General features: G+C 41.1%; 1 protein-coding gene and 1 long non-coding RNA gene across 2 annotated transcripts; both read left to right on the top strand.

The window, feature by feature from the left end:
• Positions 1-5,729: 5,729 nt before the first annotated feature.
• LOC110969431 (docking protein 1-like) lies at positions 5,730-21,594 on the top strand. The gene is made up of 7 exons (XM_051946115.1): positions 5,730-11,694; positions 13,683-13,761; positions 17,893-17,984; positions 18,136-18,246; positions 18,353-18,422; positions 19,324-19,499; positions 20,041-21,594. Exons 1-7 carry the CDS (start codon positions 11,638-11,640, stop codon positions 20,902-20,904), a joined length of 1,449 nt encoding a protein of 482 aa, XP_051802075.1. The 5' UTR covers positions 5,730-11,637; the 3' UTR covers positions 20,905-21,594.
• LOC127533347 (uncharacterized) lies at positions 11,703-13,538 on the top strand. The gene is made up of 3 exons (XR_007941099.1): positions 11,703-12,956; positions 13,019-13,055; positions 13,118-13,538. It is a non-coding gene; the product is annotated as an uncharacterized LOC127533347 (long non-coding RNA).
• Positions 21,595-21,841: the final 247 nt, after the last annotated feature.

Below are 21,841 nucleotides of genomic sequence, written 5' to 3'. Positions count from 1 at the left end.
CAGTCACAGCGCCACCTGGTGGACATGCTTGGATTCACTGACAAGCAAAAATGTGAGGACCTGTTTGCAGCTTTAACCCGTTAAACTTAAGTGTACCGCCGACGGTACACCTACTAATTTGCATAGGAATTTAAAGAATGTCCGAAGGCTGCAAACGCGATTATACAAACACTATACGCCGATGGAAAGCTTAGATTCTCATGAATCTAAACCACTTTCAGATGTGATTACCACAGCGGGTGAGAAAAACACATTTGTCCGACAAAAACGAATATCCATCCATCCGTTCTCTATACACGGCTTCAACGCACACAGCGCCACTCACATTTCCGGGTTCATTATTACACACAGATGAAAGATTCCACAAAAAACGGCCATAATCCAACCTTTTACATCCAGACGAAACAAGCCAGTAAACTATTTTGTCCAAAACATGTCCTGAAGTCGGTATAAAATTCACGAATCGGTCATTTTCAAGGAAATGCACCTCGCGATGCCCGTCCAATATTCCCTGTATTTCTCGTCATATTTTTTATTTACAAATAGAATACTAGCGATTTTTTGTACTGAAAATGGCTGGAATTGACTGAAGCTTAAATTTTTTAGTCAAATACTTTGTGTTGCATTTTTGTTTGTAAGAGAAGTGCCACAAAGAATGAAGCCATTGATTGATCGATTGATTGATTACTCACATCCATTCACGATAAGACAAATTCTAGACATCATGGGTTAGATTTAATAGAACCGCTACATTCTGTTGATTATTTTTACCTCATTTTTCAGAACAGGGTGAAGGGAACTCACGTCACGCTTCACTAACCAGCAGAAAAAATGTGTTTCTGGTTGTGTGTTTTGTTGAAGACGTGGTTTTTCTTGTGTATTTTCAGCATCATAGAAATATTAAAGGAGTCTCATATTTACAGTTTTATCTCTGTCAAATACATAGAAAGTTCATTAGTGGTTTAGCGAACAACAACAGAGACTTCTGGAGCGATTAATGACCTCCATGTGTTTCTATTTCCTCCTGAAACTAGAAGTTTATTTGATCAGATCACACGGTTTACATTAGATAAATTACTCCTAGAAAAATAAACCGGCTGCCTTAAAGAGTTCATCCAATGAGACGCTTCGCTGAGCCTATTTTTGTTAGGATTAAATGAAATAAACTTTACTAAAGACTCAACTAGACGCTCATTAAACTACTTTTACTGCCGAGTTTCTATGAGTTCAGACGTCAGCAGAGGTTTGTTGGTTTAAATGGTCTGATTGGTTGTTCTCACTCAAAAGAAACGTTTTGATTAAAGGTTTGACAAAATAATGGCAGTAAACTTAAAATATACATGAAGCAAAACACACGAATTAAATTTTAAAAAACAATAACAGGTACAACCAAATACTACTTATTTCTGTATAGTTATTTCTGCTTTCTGAGAACCAAATTTATCTAAAAATCAGTCTAAAACTTTTCTGGGTAACTAGTCTGATGATCGGTTAACCGGTTTGAGTAAGTTATACAATAAAGACGTGTAAAATCTGTGATTGCAGCTTCTTAAATATATTATTTACTCCTTTATGGCAGTAAATTTCCCAGTAGAATATAATGAAAGTGACTTTTAAATATCAACCTTTTATAGAAGTCCATCCAGGTGACAGATGTTAAAGATTCTGATCACTGGTTAATCAGTCTGAGTGATATTTAAATAAAAACTGTCTTTAATTATCTGATTGTAGCTGCTTAAATGTGAATATTTCCTCCCTTATGACAGTAAACCTCCTTTCAGTGTTGTTGTGCGAGTAAAATATAATGAAAGCAACTTTAAATATCAACCATTCTAAAAAAAAAAAAAATCTCTCCAGATCTTAAAGATGTTGATAACAGGTGAAGCGGTTTGAGGAATGTTTAAATAAAAAGTAAACTACAGTAAACCTGATGTGTTGCTGTGAGAGTAGAATACACTGACAGTAAATTAAAAATACTTTAATATAAAAATAGAGGTTAGTTCTGGAGGAGCGGCTCTGACCTGAGCAGCAGCAGCAGCAGGACTTTCCCCGCCGTCCAGGCTCCCTCCCCGGGCAGCGTCCTCCTCCTCATGTCGGCGCCGTTCAGCACCGCGGACAGCTCCGGGGCGGTCAGACGGAGCTCGTACCGGGAGTCGCGGCTCCGCGGACCCCCATCACCGGGAGGGACCGGCGGCACGACGGCGGTAAAAGCAGGCGGCTGGAAAAAATGTTGGGAAAAAAAAGGTAAAATAAAAAGAAACGCGGACGCAGCGCGCAGCAGCTGTTCAGACGGAGCTCTGAGCTCGGTCTGTGCCCGGTGAGCCTCCGGGCCACCGAGACCCGCCCTCCGGTCCGGATTGGCACGACTGGCAGCTGGCTCGGCCAATAACACCCGGCGCTGCTGCCTCCTCCAGCTGAGGCGCATCTGAATCAGGAGCCCAGCCAGCCGGATGAAGCGGAGCAGCCAGCCGAGCGCACGGCCCCGTACCGCTCCTCCTCTCCGCCCGCCTCCATCTGTCGGTGCTGCCCTTCTGCTCCGCTGGGCCGCAGCATGGGGCTCCGCTGCCGCCGACGGTCCGGCCATATGCGGCCGAGGAGGAGGAAGGAGAGGAGGAAGAGGCTGATTAAAGTTCAGATCTGAGGCCCGAGGCGGAGAAGAGGCAGCAGGCCGGACTGTGATCACCGACACCGAGATTAGATTACTGTTTATTCACACAGAGACTCATGGGAGCTGTCAGGAAGGTCAGATTATTACAGACAAAGACAGATTAGAATAATAAATACGAGACGAAATAATAGCAGAGAAAAATAAGAAAACAAGATGAAATAATAACAGATTAGAAAAATAAGAAAACAAGACGAAATAACAGATTACAATAATAAAACAGGACGAAAATATAACATTAAAATGAGAAAACAGGACGAAAATATAATAGATTAAAACAATAAAACAGGACACGGTTATAATCAACTAATATAGAGCAACTTTAATTAATTTTAGAGCAACTCTAACTAATATAAAGCAACTTTAACCAACTATGGTTCAAGACTTTATGGTCACTTAGAAATGTGATATTTTTTGAGAGAAAAGCATTTTTTTTCAATGCAGATAACATTAAATGAATGATAAATCCAGTGTAGACACAGTTAATGTGGTAAATGACTATTGTAGCTGTAAACAGCTGATTTCTAATGGAATATCTCCATAGGGGTACAGAGGAACATTTCCTGTGTTCTAATGCTACATTGTGTTAGCTAATGGTGCTGAAAGGCTCATTGATGGTTAGAAAACCCTTGTTCAGTTATGTTAGCACATGGACAAAAGTGGGAATTTACATGGAAACATGGAATTATCTGGATGAACTCAAACTTTAGAACAGTAGACATCTGACTGTGAAGAAAGCAATAAAATCCTTTTGGTACCTGATCTAAATATTCACATCTATCCACAACAAGTCTAATTCTTAATGTTGTTAATTAGATTTAATTGATTATTTTAGTGGATTTTTCAGAACAGTCTGTATTTTGGAGGAACTCATCGTCACGCTTCACTTTACATCCGTTTCTATTTCCTACTAAACTAGAAATAGAAGCTTTTTTTGATCAAATCGCACAGTTCACATTAGATAAATGACTCCTGGAAAAATAAACCGGCCGCCGTGAAAAGTTCATCCAATGAGACACTTCGCTGAGCCGAATTTTATTATGTCAGCACAAATAAAACTTTACTAACGATTCAACTAGACGCTCATTAAACTACTTTTACTGTCGAGTTTCTACGAGTTCAGACGTCAGCAGAGGTTTGTTGGTTTAAATGCTCTGTTTGGTTGTTCTCACTAAAAAGAAGCATTTTGATTAAAAGAAATATGAAGTACAGCCAATCTCATTACATTTACATTTTTGTCTTGAAGTTTCCCATTTTTCTAATTTAACTAATTTGCTTTAGCAGAGCAGAAAAAGCCTGGAGATGATAGAAACACAACACCGGTGTGGAGCCAAAAACTGACCACCAGCTGCTCGGTTCAATACGTTCATACAGCTGCTTTCACATCTGGACCAAACACAAATGAATGAAGATAATGGATGAAGTTTTTAATCCTGAACAACATTTCAGGAGCAGCAGTCATTTGTGGTAAAATGGTTTTGAATGAGTTGGTCCTTCAATGACGTGAACAGTGGAGGTGAAATCCTGCAGAGGATCAAGAGGACCGAGTAGGACTGATCCAATGGTAAAATGTCTATGTACCTCATGTAGGTTACAACTGTTGTCTTACTACCTCTAAAAAACACTTTAAATCACTTCAAACCACTTTAGATCACTTTAAACAACTTTAAACCATTTTTAAATCACTTTAGGCCAACACTTTAGACCACTTTAGATCATTTTAAACAACTTTAAACCATTTTTAAAATCACATTAAACCACTTTGAATCACTTTAGACCATTTTAAACAACTTTAAACCATTTTTAAATCACTTTAGGCCATTTTAAAACACTTTAAACCACTTTAGATCATTTTAAACAACTTTAAACCATTTTAAAATCACCTCAAACCACTTTAAACAATTTTTAAATCACTTTAGGGCATTTTTAAATCATTTAAATCGCATTAAACCACTATAAATCATTCTAAGTAATTGTGAATCACTTTAAATCACTGTGTTCAAATGTGTAAATATGTTGACTTTTAACACATCTAGTATTTTTTATAGATTTTAAAATTAGAAGTGTTTCATTTACAAGTTTTTTATAGAGTATAAACTAAGCTACAACGTTAATCTGGTTACTAACCTGCCTTTGGTTGTTGTCTGTAAACTGCTGAACACTTGAATGTCTTCCTTCGGGATTAATGAATTGTCTTTCTGTCTCGCTCGGCTGCTAGCTTAGACTATAGCTTGGACTACCCAGACAGACACTCTCCGACTTTACCAACAAACTCCGTCTCTGTGAACGAACCGCTCCACGGTCTCACGGTTAAACGTGCCGGACAGGTCGGCTGAAGGAAGCTCTCCACCGGCTGCAGGTGACCGGAAGCACCGCAGTGAAACCCGTTCACCGGAACTCAAGCTAAACAAGCTAACAGCTAACGGCTAGTGTTAGCTAGCGAAACTAGCTAAACGGCGACATGTATCCACATAAATACAGATATATATAATATACACATATAGACACAAACAGGACGACGGACGGTTTTTTATAGTTTCAGGTAAACAACAGTCTGGTCTGACTTGAACATAAATAGTCATGACGTTAATTAACTCACTTTTTCAGTAGCTTGGTTTCTGTTGGACAGCAGCTCCACAGAGTGTTCTGGTCAAACCATCACCACTTTTTTAACGGGCTGCACAGTGGTTAGCACTGTCGCCTTGCAGCAAGAAGATCCTGGTTCAAATCCCGGCCTGGGCCTGGGATCTTTCTGCATGGAATTTGCATGTTCTCCCTGTGCATGCGTGGGTTTTCTCCGGGTACTCCGGCTTCCTCCCACAGTCCAAAAACATGCTGAGGTTAATTGGTTACTCTAAATTGTCCGTAGGTGTGAATGTGAGTGTGATTGTGTGTCTGTCTATGTAGCCCTGTGACAGACTGGTGACCTGTCCAGGGTGTCCCCTGCCTTCACCTGAGTCAGCTGGGATAGACTCCAACCCCCCCATGACCCTAGAGAGGATAAAGCGGTGTATAGAGGATGGATGTATTTTTGATTTTCCATTTAGTTATTCAGTAATTTTTGACATGATTTTTTTATTTTTGACAAATTGAGTCACTTTCTTTCTGGACAATAATTAATGACTTTGGGGAAAAATTTACCATTTGGAGCATTTTTTAAGCAAATCTATGACATGGACAAATTTTAGGGAGACTTTGTGAAAAACTATTGGTCATTTGAACAAGTTGTTGAACTCTGTCCTACATTCTGTTATCGTGAAACTTCACAGATTCAGTCTGAAACCTCCTGAACCGCTTTGAAACCATCAGACATGCGTGACATTTCCTTGTTAAAGTCTGGAAGGACATCACGCTAACGCTGTCCCTCTGAGGCCTCTGATAACAAACAGGAACCTCACCTGGTGCTCACTGATTCAGTCTCTGGTTTCTTCTTCTGTCCTTCACACCTTTCAGGCAGTTTTTGCCCTGCTGATGGAGATTTTGATGCTTTCTGAGTCCTGTCTGGGAGATCGAAGGATTTTATTAATGGGAGCCCAGAAGGAATTGGAAACCACAAATCAACACGTTGACTCAAAACCACAGATAGAACACAAAGTGAGAGATTTAAAGACACTAAGTAGAGCAGCTTAATGAGCCCAAGAGCTAAATGAACCTTCAGGAATGATGGTAAATATTTTCCTGTGTTTGGAACATTTTCATAGAACTCAGCATCAGTTCTTCAGCTGTTTAGGTTCTCATTCTGCTGCAGACAATGACCCCAGACATACATATCTATATTTATCATACTTATATTTATCCTTCACCTACGTCTGTCCCATGTTTGTTTCAGTTAAATTCTTTACTGAACAGGAACTTTAGACGTTCCACAGTGTTACATGATGATGAAGCACAACGTTTGTAAAAACTTTGGAGAACATTAAAGCGTGACAGTCTAACAAACATGTCTTGGGTTATCCTGTGTTTCAGAAGAACATTCTGGGAACTGAAAGAGAACTTCCTACTAAAAACAATATTAGTCCTTTGCAGAACTTTCCCAGAACGTTTTTGAAATAATGAAATTCTAACATGCTATTTATAGGGAGTTAAAACCAGAAAAAGCCTGAAAGTCGTCCATGCGTCGGTTCTTCACATGGATCTGGTGTCACTGCCACTCCTCAGCGCTCACTAAATCTAACACAGTTGACTGCAGCTTGTCACACGGAGACTTTACATCACCAAGAACTCTTCACAACGTTGCCAAGAGCCCGAGAAGAGTCAAAACAGTGTGGATGCCTGCAGACGTTCTTCTCCCTGTCGTAGTAAACATCCGGAAGGAACCAGTCTGTCCATCAGATGAGAGCTGGCATCGGGCCTCCAGTGGGTCAGATCAGTGGCTGCTGGCTGGAATCCATGAGGATCATAGGAACCCTTTTTAAAGTAAAATAAGAATGAAAACAGGAACCCTGAGGAACACGTTGATGTTGGATGTTATTGTTGGATGCTGATGGTGGATACTGATGCTGTATCATGATGTTGGATGCTGATGTTGGATGTTGGAATGCTGATGTTGGATGTTAATACTAATGTTGGATGTTAATGTTGGATGTTGATGTTGGATACTAATGCTGTATCATGATGTTGGATGCTGATGTTGGATGTTGATGTTGGATGCTGATGTTGGATGTTGATGTTGGATGCTGTATCATGATGTTGGATGCTGATGTTGGATCTTAATGTTGGATGGTCATGTTGGATGCTGTATCATGATGTTGGATGTTATTGTTGGATACTAATGCTGTATCATGATGTTGGATGCTGATGTTGGATGTTGATGTTGTATGCTGTTTCATGATGTTGGATGCTGATGTTGGATGTTGATGTTGGATGCTGTTTCATGATGTTGGATGCTGATGTTGGATGCTGTTTCATGATGTTGGATGCTGTTTCATGATGTTGGATGCTGTTTCATGATGTTGGATGTTGATGTTGGACGCTGATGTCGGATGCTGTTTCATGATGTTGGATGCTGATGTTAGATGCTGATGTTGGATGCTGTTTCATGTTGTTGGATGCTGATGTTGGATGTTGTTTCATGATGTTGGATGCTGATGTTGGATGCTGTTTCATGATGTTGGATGCTGATGTTGGATGCTGTTTCATGATGTTGGATGCTGATGTTGGATGCTGTTTCATGATGTTGGATGCTGTTTCATGATGTTGGATGCTGATGTTAGATGCTGATGTTGGATGCTGTTTCATGTTGTTGGATGCTGATGTTGGATGCTGTTTCATGATGTTGGATGCTGTTTCATGATGTTGGATGCTGATGTTAGATGCTGATGTTGGATGCTGTTTCATGATGTTGGATGCTGATGTTGGATGCTGATGTTGGATGCTGTTTCATGATGTTGGATGCTGATGTTGGATGTTGTTTCATGATGTTGGATGCTGATGTTGGATGCTGTTTCATGATGTTGGATGCTGATGTTGGATGCTGTTTCATGATGTTGGATGCTGTTTCATGATGTTGGATGCTGATGTTAGATGCTGATGTTGGATGCTGTTTCATGATGTTGGATGCTGATGTTGGATGTTGATGTTGGATGCTGTTTCATGATGTTGGATGCTGATGTTGGATGCTGTTTCATGATGTTGGATGCTGTTTCATGTTGGATGCTGATGTTAGATGCTGATGTTGGATGCTGTTTCATGATGTTGGATGCTGATGTTGGATGTTGATGTTGGATGCTGTTTCATGATGTTGGATGCTGATGTTGGATGCTGTTTCATGATGTTGGATGCTGTTTCATGATGTTGGATGCTGATGTTGAATGATGTTTCATGATGTTGGACGCTGATGTCGGATGCTGTTTCATGATGTTGGATGCTGATGTTAGATGCTGATGTTGGATGCTGTTTCATGTTGTTGGATGCTGATGTTGGATGTTGTTTCATGATGTTGGATGCTGATGTTGGATGCTGTTTCATGATGTTGGATGCTGATGTTGGATGCTGTTTCATGATGTTGGATGCTGTTTCATGATGTTGGATGCTGTTTCATGATGTTGGATGCTGATGTTAGATGCTGATGTTGGATGCTGTTTCATGTTGTTGGATGCTGATGTTGGATGCTGTTTCATGATGTTGGATGCTGTTTCATGATGTTGGATGCTGATGTTAGATGCTGATGTTGGATGCTGTTTCATGATGTTGGATGCTGATGTTGGATGCTGATGTTGGATGCTGTTTCATGATGTTGGATGCTGTTTCATGATGTTGGATGCTGATGTTGGATGCTGTTTCATGATGTTGGATGCTGTTTCATGATGTTGGATGCTGATGTTGGATGCTGTTTCATGATGTTGGATGCTGATTTTAGATGCTGATGTTGGATGCTGTTTCATGTTGTTGGATGCTGATGTTAGATGCTGATGTTGGATGCTGTTTCATGATGTTGGATGTTGTTTCATGATGTTGGATGCTGATGTTGGATGCTGTTTCATGATGTTGGATGCTGATGTTGGATGCTGTTTCATGATGTTGGATGCTGTTTCATGATGTTAGATGCTGATGTTGGATGCTGTTTCATGATGTTGGATGCTGTTTCATGATGTTGGATGCTGATGTTGAATGATGTTTCATGATGTTGGATGCTGATGTTGGATGCTGTTTCATGATGTTGGATGCTGATGTTAGATGCTGATGTTGGATGCTGTTTCATGATGTTGGATGCTGATGTTGGATGCTGATGTTGGATGCTGTTTCATGTTGTTGGATGCTGATGTTGGATGCTGTTTCATGATGTTGGATGCTGCCTAGGCGCCCACAGTGTCTCCAGAGGTGACCTTCCTGTGGGGGAGGGGATGCTGACCCTCATTTAGGCCATTCTGTTACTGACAGTGAAATGTGAGCAGATCGGAGGTCAGCTTCTTCCCTCAGCTGCAGCAACTCGCTAATAAACAAAGACTCGTCATTACATCACTTCACAGCTGCTCCCCACATGGGAATTAATCCGTAACATACTGTGCACGCGAATAATCAGCCGCCATAGAGCCGGGCAGGTCGCTGCCTGTTCAAGGGATTTTCAGTAACCTTTCTGGAGTCGCTTCCGTTCTTGGCCGTCTTCGATTGTCATCAGAGATCCATGTTTCGGCTCACAGCCTCACGACGTTCAGACCGGTAGGCGAAGCTGTGGACCCAGAGCTGTCAAAATGTGTTTTCCTGAACACGACGCACCACTTCCATTCATTCCTGTCTTTTTTCTGACATACCTCTGAGAAACTGAAGCTGTTAAAATGCAGTTTCATCAGAGAGCCTTGGGACTTAAATAAATTCTGAACCCTCCAGCAGCCAGGAAGAAATGAGAGTTTGAGATTTCTGAAGCAGTTCCTTGATTTAGTTTCTTTTTCCACCGAGTGTGGATGAAGTTGTGGTTTCAGAGACTGCTTCCTGCTGACCTGTCCAGAGAATTAGAAGCTCACATCTTCACTCTGAGTGGAACTTCAGCTCCAGACTCATGGACTTCCTGTGGAACTGATACGATGTTTTATTTGATCTGGTTTAGTGCCGTTAATGTCCAAAAAAAATAATTTAAAACATTCTGATAGTAGTTTGTGATTCATTGGACTTGCCTTGGAACTTGCCAGTTTGGACTTGGGACTTTAAAATAACAGTAAATTTTTGTGAAACAGGAAGTATTTTGGGTCCTTTTTTCTCATAAATGTCATTTTATAGTCAGGAAGTGTAAAAATATTCATAATACCAGTTAAATATGGAGGTTTATGGGGATGTGATTCACAGTTTTACTTTGTTTTACTGTAATTTAAAGTTTTATGTTCTGTGACAGTAAAGTTACAGTTAGATGAGGTTAATAAGGTGATTTTTATTTATTTTTTTACAGTGTACTGGTGAGGTTAATAAGGTGATTTTTATTTATTTTTTACAGTGTACTGGTGAGGTTTATAAGGTAATTTTTTATCTTTTTTTACAGTGTACTAGTGTGGTTCTGCCAGGTGCTGGAAGGAGGTCAGCAGGACGTAAACTCAGACACTAATTATTTTAATTGAGCTGGTTTAATTGTCTGAACGTTCAGATTCTGTGGCACAGAAAAAGTCAATCTGTCGGTGGGATCACGTGATCAGGATCCAGCGCTAACGAGGAGCTCCGGGTCACATGACGTCTCGTTAGATTCGTCCAGAGCTCTGATTCAAGTCTTAATGAGACGGCCTGTAAAAAGCAATGTGATGATGTTTTTCTTTCACCTTACAACAAATAACTGTGAATTAATGTGTTCTTAAAGTTTATTTTACATATTTGTACTTTTTCTGTGATTTAACCAGTTAGTATCTGTAGTTTAACAAGACTAGAAAAGTCTTTAAATCAGTCACAAGTTAAGCCAACAAGTCTCAAGTGAAGTTCCAAGTCAAATCCAACAACTCCCAAGTTAAAGACCAAGTCCCAAGTGAAGTCCAACAAGTCCTAAGACGAGTCCAACAAGTTCAAGGTTGAAGCTAACAAGTTCAAAGCCAAGTCCCTAGTCCAGCCAACAAGTTCCAGACTAACAGGTCTCAAGTCAAGACTAACAGGTCCCAAGTCAAGTTCATCAAGTCTTAAGTCAAGATGCAAGTCAAGTCCCAAGTCAAGTCCCAAGTTGAGCCACAAGTCCTAAATCAAGTCCTGTGTCCAAGTCCCAGGTTGAGTGTTAAAGTTCAAAATCAAGTCACAAGTTAAGACCAATAAGTACTCAGTTCAGTTTAACAAGTCCTTGATCGAGTCCAAGTCCAGACTCAGCAGTCAGCTGTGATTTTTAGGCGTGAACAGAATCAGTCCTTGTGAACTTTGTCCTGCTCACCTGTGACTAAAGCTCTACCTGAGTCTGTTCCAGGTGAGGATCGTATTTCAGACACGCCCACCTCTGCTGCTCAACAAAGCGAAAAGCTCTCAAACGTCTTTCCCCGTCCAAAGGTTCGTACCGAAGAACTTCTCCTTCCTTCATGGACTCTCACGGAAAATCAGGGAAGGTTTACCTCCGACCACACAAAACTGGAAAAGTAAGTGTGTGACTCTTTTACTTTGATGTTTCCTGAACGTTTCTGAGTCTGAGTTGCAGCTGTGTTTACTTCTGGGGGGTGATAAATTGTCTTGTGTTATGACTGTAGTCATAAAAATCACTATTTTACCTGAAAACTGATGTTAGGAGACATAAAACACGTAAGAAGTCATGCTGGCTCACTGTGCTGCATGATCTGGGAGAAAGGGGTTTTTGTGTGTTGCTCAAATGAACCTCCGGAGCAGGAATCCAAAAGAACAAGTTGAAACACAGAACGGTTTCCACACTTTACATTCCTGCACAGACAGACTCCCACCGACGTCATGGCAACCTGCAGAAAGAGCAGCAGATTCACCACAAACCCGCATCAAACCAGGAGACAGTAAACGCATCACATCCCAACGTTTGTTTTGGAACTGCAGCACTTTAAATCCTCACAGACACGTGTGCATTCCCGCTCTTACTTTGAAAGGATCAGAGGTTTTTCCCATACCTCTATATCGCTGTTTGAAAGACAAACAGGATCTGTGACTAATGTTTACCTCCCTGTGTCACACGTGGGAGGATTGAAACTGACGATCCCAGTGAAGGAAAAGCTGAAACTGCTGCATGACGTAGGGGACTACAAAGCTACCCAGTACCACTTCAATGATTTAAAACTGCATCACTGCTGAAAAATCATAGACAAATACTGATAAAGACTGTGTTGAAAATCCTAGTCTGGCTGTGGTTTCCTATCAGGCTGACTGTATGGACATGGCTTTAAAGCTTCTTCAGTCCTGGACCTATGGACTGGGTCTATCTATTCTACATCATGGCTCCACATGGAAAACAACTGAACAGACAAAGTGAAAAAAAATGCTCGGAATTAGTCCAAAATTATGTTAGATGTGATCAAAAAGGCTCAAATGGAGTCCAAAATGACTCTGAAAGTTAAAAGATTTACTCAAGATTTGTCCAAAATAATTCAAAACTCGTCAAAGTCACTGAAACGTCTTCCAAGACGAGTATAAATTTCCAAAGTGAGTCAAAATTTGCCCAAGATGATGCAACATAGAAAAGAATTGAACAGAGGAAGTGAAAAATCTGACTGTGAATCTCAACAAAGATAGAAAAGGATCCAACTAAAAATCAGTGAAGCACAGAGTCAGCAGGAATCAGGAGGTCTAGAAGGAGTCATAGTTCCACTAATCAGGAGGTCTAGAAGGAGTCATAGTTCCACTAATCAGGAGGTCTAGAAGGAGTCATAGTTCCACTAATCAGGTCTAGAAGGAGTCATAGTTCCACTAATCAGGTCTTGAAGGAGTCATAGTTCCACTAATCAGGAGGTCTAGAAGGAGTCATAGTTCCACTAATCAGGAGGTGTAGAAGGAGTCATAGTTCCACTAATCAGGTCTAGAAGGAGTCATAGTTCCACTAATCAGGTCTAGAAGGAGTCATAGTTCCACTAATCAGGAGGTCTAGAAGGAGTCATAGTTCCACTAATCAGAGCTCCTAAAATGACTCCACAGACAGTGAACTACTTTCTCCATCCAGCTGTAAAAACAGACATCAGCTGCTTCAGACTTGGTTCAGGGGTTCTCCATGGAAACCAGAGTTAGTGTGAAGCTCAGACAGTGTGAAGAAACCTTCAGAACATCAACCTCTATGGACGGAGGACCAGAACTAAACCTGGCTGCTGCTCAGAACTAAACTTCCAGATGAAAGTTTGCTGAAGAACATGAGAAGAAGCCTGATGGATGCTGGAGAACATTCTTTGGTCTGATGAAGATGGGTGGACTCTGGTTTCCTCCGTGCTCAGGAGGACTAAAGGAGGACATACAAAGGACTGGAAGAACCAAAGAACCTCAGGAAACATGGACTCCCTTTAGTTCCTCTACTGTTTGACTTGTACCTTCACTGTCTAATCTGTCAGTAGCGGTGTTTTCTGAGTTTTAATGCCTTCTTACTGACTCTCTTTGGTTCAAGTCACTCCTTGTTTCTCCTCAGAAATGGAAGCCGGTCTGGTTGTCTCTGTTTCCCCCCAGCAGCAGTGGAGTCGGTCGACTGGAGATCCAGGATATGGGAGGTACACAACCTTCAGCTGGTTCATGATTCCTCTTGGCTACGGTCACTTTGTTCAGTTTGTTCCTCGTTCACTTTGCCCTAAAATTTCACATCAGTTACAAGAATCATTCCAGAACTGGAGGACATTTGGGAAAAGAAAAATAAATCTTCTCTTTTTCGGTGTTCTGCTCCATATTCACCAATAATATATTGATCAATGGTAGCATTTTTATTCCATGTTTCTGTGTTGTTGCTAACCCTACTCTAATCCATGCTAATGTGATCTTTTTCTCAGCAGTAGAAGCTAGATATTTAGCTAGCTGTTACTGCTGACCGCTGATGGAAAACAGTCCAAAGAATGAGTCTGATCCTGATAATATGAGGTAGAGTGAGACGTTCAATCAAGGCTGACAATGGATGAAAAGGTGGAAAATAGAAGAGAGGACATAGCTTTGCTCTGCACATTCCTCAAAGTCAGTCAAAGGTTGGACACAGCTTCTCATCCACTGCTTTTTATTTAAATATTTTATAGATTGTAGATTAATACTGAAGACATCAAAACTATAGAAGAACACATATGGAATTGTGTTGTAAGCAAAAAAAGTGTTCATCTTCAGTATTAATCTACACTGTCTGTGACTTTAATCCTTTAGACTTCAATGACTTTATTAATCCCTGGAGGGAAATTAAGTTTTTCCAGCAGCGTGGATGTTCAATAAAGAGGTAAACTATAAGAAAACACATATATATGAGCATTATATCCAGAGACAGGAGATGGTTATGGTCTTTTTCTTTAATCTTAGATTCTTTCTGAGTTGTTCAATGATTGGAACGTTTATTAAAATATGTGACATAAGTGCAGAGAGTCGAGTGGAGCAGCTGTTACACATCTGCAGTGTTAGCCGGCTGCTAACAAAAGAAGCTAACCGTGTGTTTTAGCAGCTCGTTGTATCAAATCTGAAACTGAAGTGGAGCAGAAAGACGAACATTGGACGGAGCATTTAGGAAGTGCAGTACTCCAGTAAGTGTACTTAGTTACTTTCCATCACTGAGGTCCTGAGCAGGGAGGAATGGTGTCCATGGTGGAGGAGCAGGAGGAAGGCAGAGGAGCTGGAGGAGGATAATGGAGATGATGTTATGTAAGCGCCGTCTGAACTCACGTGCAGGAATTACTTCTGCACTGTTTCCACGTATCGCACATGATGAATAATCCAAGGGACAAAACTAACACGAAGTGGAGATTCAGACCGATGATGGGAGCAACAAGAAGAGGAGCAGAACACATGGATCAGCCATTAGTTCAGGACACTGCAGGTGTTTGCTGGAATGACTTTCACTCCTCATCAGCTTCAGTTAGCTTTAACCACAGCACCAACGCACATTTTATTTTAAGCATTACACGACAACGCACGGACCTGAATTTGTGATTTAATGAGCCTGAAGGCAGTTTGAGATCCAGAGACTGATGTTGGACTGAAGGATGTCTGGAGAAGTCAGAACTTCAAGGTGTTGATGTGAAACAATCCTACAGTTATATTTAGCTTTTACATCCGAGAGTAGATCCAACACCAGCGAGGATCTACTCAGCAGAAAACAACCTGGATACGATAAAACAGGTTCTAGTGGGATGATGGGACGGTGACATCTACAGGAAGTCTGTCAGGTGTAAAGGTGTCCAGTAAAGAGCTGCTTTTTAGACTTTTTCCTAAAGATTGTGCAGAGTTTGGTAATTGGTTCCACCACCGCAGAACCACAGAGGAGAAGAGTCCAGTTGTGGACCGGCTCTGTTATGGTGGCTGGATCAGGAACCTTTGGCTGGCTTGAATTTGTCCAGAATGACTAAAAGTTAGTCTCAAAAGACCTCAAATTTGTCCAAAATGACCTCAGATTTGTCCAAAATTACTTTAAACTTGTCCAAAATGACTTGAAACGTGTCCAAAATTATGTCAAATCTGTCTAAAATGACCTCAAATTTGTCCAAAATGACCTCAGATTTGTCCAAAATTATCTCAGATTTGTCAAAAATTACCTCAGACTTGTCTAAAATGACTTAAATTTAGTCACAAATGACTTGAAACTTGTCCAAAATGATCTCAAATTTGTCCAAAATTATCTCGAACTTGTCCCAAATGACTTCAAACTTGTCTAAAATGACCTCAGACGTGTCCACTGTCACTGTGGTGAAGCCAAATAGGTTCTTTAGTGTCAGAAACAAAGGACTGATAATGCAGTAGCTCTGCTCTAAATCATCTCCAGTCAATATAACATTTAATAAACGACAGAAGAAAGTCCAGAGTAAAACCTTCACCACTCAAAAACCAAACCACTGGAGACGAAACGCTTCAGCTGCGGACATAAACATGAAAATATCGCCCTCTAGTGTCGCTTTCTGTACTTACATGTTCTTTTCCTTATCAGTTGTCATCGTCTTATGAACCTGCTGTCAGTCTGAGTTTGTGGCATCTTAGGAGGATTTTTCTGACTTCAGTGCATCTAGAAGAATCAGTCGATAGGAAACAGCAACGTTCAGATAATTTTCTGTCCTCCAGATCTGACAGGAAGTAGACCAGAGATGAGGTTCACAATCGAATTAAAGCAAGTTTAATTTCACAGCAAGTCTTATGAGACGAGCAACAACAAAAATGTGCAAGAAAGCAAAACAGGAGAGTAGTTCTAAAACATTTCCAAAAGCCTATAGAACAGGATAAGAACCTGTAAATTAAGTTCTACAGTGAAATATATGCAAAATGCTAAAACATTGACACCTCTAAGAACAACCAGAACAAGTCAGAAACATGCACGTGTGGACATTTTTCACACAAGTGTCAGCAGAGAATGAGTCCACACTTCAAAATCCTCATTTTTATGAGAAATTAACGTTGATACAAGGCAGGATGGAGCCATACTTTAATGTTGTCTACATCTGGTCATCTCTTTTTGTTGTTTTTGGTCAGATTTTTGGTCATTTTCAATCTTTTTTGTTGTCAAATGTTTTGTTATTTTGAATCTTTTTGGGGTTTTTGTCAAATCCTTTTGATATTTTCAGTATTTTTTGACCAATTTTTGGTCATTTTCAATCTTTTTGCTATTTTTTTGTCATTTTTTTGTAATTTTCACACATTTTAGTGTTTTCTTGTCAATTTTCTTGTCATTTTGTTGTTTTTTGTCAAATTTGCTGTCATTTTCAATCTTTTTGGGGGGGTTTTGGTCAATTGTTTGGTCATTTTCAATCCTTTTTGTTTTTTTGTGTCATTTTTGATAATTTTCTGTCTTTTGGGGGTTTTTTGGTTAATTTTGTGGTCATTTTCAATCTTTTTGTTGTATTTTTGTCAAATATTTTCCACTCCAAGGATTTTTAAGACTTTTGTTTTTGGATAAATCAGAGCTGGCAAATTGTGCACCAGTCGACACATACGACTAAAAACATCCCTAAACACAGCATGAACTCTTCTGTCCAGTTTATTCTCTGCATTCTAAGAACAAAGTTCACATCGGCTAAAAGGAATTCAGTGTGGTGTACTTTGCCAGAATTTTAAACAGTGTTCGGTAGGAAGAAGAACACAGTTTAATTTAGTAACCTCATCTTCAATTTAGTTTTAAATCATAAACTTGAGTTTAAATTTGACACAATATTAAACTCATGGAACATTATGAAGTCCACTCGGCCCAAACAACGTCAGCTGAGTTTAGTTTTTGTTGGGCAACAGATCAGACTTCCTGAAACAACCACATGTCTGAGGACACTCACACAAACACTGACCTAATGAATCTATTCACAGCTGAAAAATGATGATGAAGATGACTGAACAGGTAAATAAACAACAAAAAGATCTAGTATTGACCAAAACGTAGTAAATCAATGCAGTGTTCTAAAAATACCCGGATGTCTGAATACGTCTGGTTGGATTTTATAGTGTGGAAGCTAAACAACCCCATCTATCCATCTATCCATCTCTCCATCCATCCATCCATCCATCCATCTCTCCATACATCCATCCATCCATCTACCTATTCATCCATCCATCCATCTACCTATTCATCCATCCATCCATCTATGTCTTTCAGAAGAATATTCCGGGATCTCAGATAAACTGTCTGGCCTAAAACATCAGCAGAACTTTCTAGGAACATTTCTGTTTGTCTGTTTGTCCAGGAGGAGGTTCTGGAGGTGACAGGAAGGTGGTCCGGCTGTCGGAGCTGATCAGCGTCCTCAGACTGCCACCAAACGCTGAGGCCTGTCCCACGGTCAGCCTCCCTAACCCTAACCCTAACCTAACCTAACCCTAACCCTTACCTAACCTAACCCTTACCCTAACCCTAACCTACCCCTAACCTACCCTAACCCTATCCCTGAGTGACGGCAACACAAACGCTACAAGCTGCTGTCTGTTTGCAGGAGAACATGGCGGCCTTCTGCGTGGAGACCCGGGACAGGACCATGGTGTTTGCCGCCCCCAAAGGCGAGAGCGTGGACTGGGTGGACAAACTGTGTCTCAGCACGTTTCAGGTGGACCAGGTTCACCACTGTCTCCATGATTATTACCAACCAGCAGGAAGAGTGATCGTTGTTGTCGCTATCTTCTAAATCCTTCTGATCTGTTGTGTCTCCACAGAGAGGAGGAGGTTCGACCTCCAGTCAGCGTCACATGGAGGAGAACCAGATCTACGCCTCAGCAGATGAAGGTGGCTTTATTCTTTTCACATCTCCTTATTCTGTTTCTGAGTTTTTGAGTGTTTTATGAACCATTCATTGGCTAAAAACTAAAAACTAAATGTATAAAAACAGATTTCCACCTTCCTGATGGATCTATTTCATCAAAATCTTTCTTTTTTGCATGTCTTGCTTATAAAAATCCATTAAAAAAAACAACCCTGTGCAGCAGCCACATTCTGTAAGAAAAAAAACTTATCTATCATTCTATGTTTTTTTGTGCATAAAGAATTGCAACGTAATTTTTCAACAGTTAAAGTAATTCTATTCTTAAACCATTTGCACAAGATCATGTCTTTTAAAAATCGCTGCTTCTTTTATTCCTGTTAGAGTAAAAACATTGTAGTTCTGTTTCCACAGAGATACAGGACTTTAGATTACAGTAAAAATGAACCACAGGGGAAAATGAGAGCAGGTTTTTTTAAAAAACACCCAGAAACTGTTTATGATTCAGATGGTTTGAAGTCTGATGTTCTGTTGTTCATCTGTTGGCTTCAACCTCCTCCCTCTCTGTGAAATTATCACTCAGAACTGCTTTGGCCACCGCTGAAATAACCGATGTGACCACTAGAGGTCGCTGAACAATAAAACATTCTTATCGGTTGAACTATGATCTACATGCAAAAACAGACTCACTCTTTAAATCATGAAGCTTCAAGAGCTAAAAACCATCTTTAAATGAGAGCCAACAGTCTGAACTTCCTGCCTCGTCTACACTCTGCAAGTTAATTCCTGAATCTTTTAGGTTTTTATGATTATAAATTGAAGCTGTAGAACATTTTAAAGGTGTTGAAATGATCTCACGCTGCTCTGATTTGTCAAACAGGAGTTCTTCAGTGTGAATAATCACCAGATTCTTTGCTTTCTGTGCAGCTCCACAGTTCTGGGTGGTGGTTCAGAGGACGGATGCAGCGGCTCGCTGCGGCCTGCAGAGGGCGTACTGGCTGCAGGTGGACCGAGAGGCACTGCTGCTGAGAGAAACCCAGAAGGAGAAGAAGGTCGTTGCAGAGTGGCCATACGAACTGCTGAGGAGATATGGGAAGGATAAGGTAGAGGTTTCTGATTGATAAAGGAACGGCCACGCAGTGATGAGTCACAGAGGGAGCTATTAAAGTATGTTTTATTTGAACAGTAAGCTTACTGATACCTCACTGGGGAAATCCACAGATGAAGCACAAGAATTCCAAAAAGTACAACAGCACTAAAAAATAAAGATATAATAACATTGAAGGTTTCACAGAGACGATACATCATCCATGATGAATCTACGTGTGGATATGTACATGAGGACATGTGCATGTTGAGTTTACATGTATGCAGGAATGACATGGAGGATAATGAACCCACAGAAACATTACTGGGGTAAAGACCAGTGGTTAGCATATTATTACACATTTTCCATACTAATGGATGGGGAATTAATTTTAAAAAAGGAGTTTTTTTGTTTATGGTTTAACATGAAGAATAGAATAGAATAAAATGAAAACGTTTTTTAAAAGAGGCATTGACTGGTTGTTGGTTATTCTAAAGTTATTCACACTTTAATACTGTTTGTTTTGGATTGTTTTCGTTCTTGCGTTTCCCTTCCAGGCGGCGTTAACCATTGAAGCCGGCCGACGCTGTGACTCTGGTCCTGGAACCTTCACCTTTGAGACGCAACAAGCTGAGAACATCTTCTCCCTGATCCAGAGCACCATCAAGCAGAAGACTTCATCAGGAAACCACAACCTGGAGGCTGAGAAGGTGGTGGTGGCCAACATCCAGGCTCATTCTCCTCTCCCCAGAATACCCGACATGACCAGCATGGCCGCCCTCCTGGAGAACCAGCTGAGGACTCTGGGGAGGAAGTCTCCGGCGTTGGACGAGGGTTCACCTGTTCAGGTAGATTTGGTCGGTAAATCAGATCCATCACAGCCGGCTCCCATCACCCTCATGCCACTCCCATTGGTCCCCACACATGAGGGAAGTCATCACGGCGGCCAATCAGACGGCATCTACGCCGACCCATCTGACTGCATCCAGCCGGTCCCGAAACCGACCACGGCTCTGTACGTCGACCCGGCCAGCGTTCTCCCACTAAAACCCCCCGGCTCAAGAGAACCTCCCGTTCCACATTCATGCCTCAGTACCGTGGACTCGGTCTACTCTGAGGTGTACGACAAAATCAGCCCGGACCAGAACAAACAGAACGTCCTGCAGAGAAAAACCAACACAAACAGTGAACCCATTTACACCGAGCCCATGAGCAACACAGACAAGGTGTCTCCCAGAACCGAGACCAAACCCGACCCGTTTGAGCACCTTTACGCTAAAGTCTGCAAGACACCTCCATCATCGAGTCCCACAACATCTCCCACCGCCGCCGCCTCCACGCCGGCCTCCTCCACTACCACCACCACGACTAGTCAAGAACCTCTCGATGACGTCATCTATGAAAACCTGGGGATCATTTAACTTGGCTGTTTTCTGGAGGCCAAAAGTCCTGCTGACAGTCTGATGAATTCACTTAGAAACCCGACTTTCTGATGTATTTTTACATTTTTATTTTGTAATTGTAATGTCATATGTTGCCATCTGTTCAAGAACAAACTCAGCTCCCTCAGGTCCGGTTCCAGAATAAAATGACTGAGAATGCCTCTGAAATGACTCCTAAACCCAGTTCACACCCAGTTTCTGCATGTCAGCTACTTTCATCTGGACCAAACAGCCACAATGTGCAAATTCACTGAACTTTCCATCAATTTGTGGTGACAGCAAACATCGGACACAAAATCAGTTTGTAGTAGAATCAGTAGTGAAGAGCTGATCCAAATCAAGGTATTATCAGCTGGTGGTTTGTTTTAAGCATTGGAGTTCTGGGTGGAGGACATAAAGTGTCACATTAGTCTCTGTCATGGTGCCCCTTTACTAGCTAAACCCCCACAATGCTCTCTGCTTTCACATGAAGTGTAGTCTGAGTGACACCTCCTCTGGTCTCTACAGGATTAAACAAGAAGAGCCTCCACCTGCTGGAACAACCAGGAACTACAGCTGATCTACGATACATCTCTACCCTCTAACACTGCATTTACCCTCTAACACTACATTTACCCTCTAACACTGCATTTACCCTCTAACACTACATTTACCCTCTAACACTACATTTACCCTCTAACACTGCATTTACCCTCTAACGCTACATTTACCCTCTAACACTACATTTACCCTCTAACACTACATTTACCCTCTAACACTACATTTACTCTCTAGCGCTACATTTACCCTCTAGCACGACATTTACCCTCTAACGCTACATTTACCCTCTAGTACAACATTTACCCTCTAATGCTACATTTACCCTCTAACGCGACATTTACTCTCTAGCGCTACATTTACCCTCTAGCACGACATT

The sequence above is a fragment of the Acanthochromis polyacanthus genome, chromosome 3 (genome assembly GCF_021347895.1).
Source record: "Acanthochromis polyacanthus isolate Apoly-LR-REF ecotype Palm Island chromosome 3, KAUST_Apoly_ChrSc, whole genome shotgun sequence".
Classification (NCBI taxonomy): Eukaryota; Metazoa; Chordata; class Actinopteri; family Pomacentridae; genus Acanthochromis; species Acanthochromis polyacanthus.
This window is presented reverse-complemented; position numbering and strand designations above follow the sequence as displayed.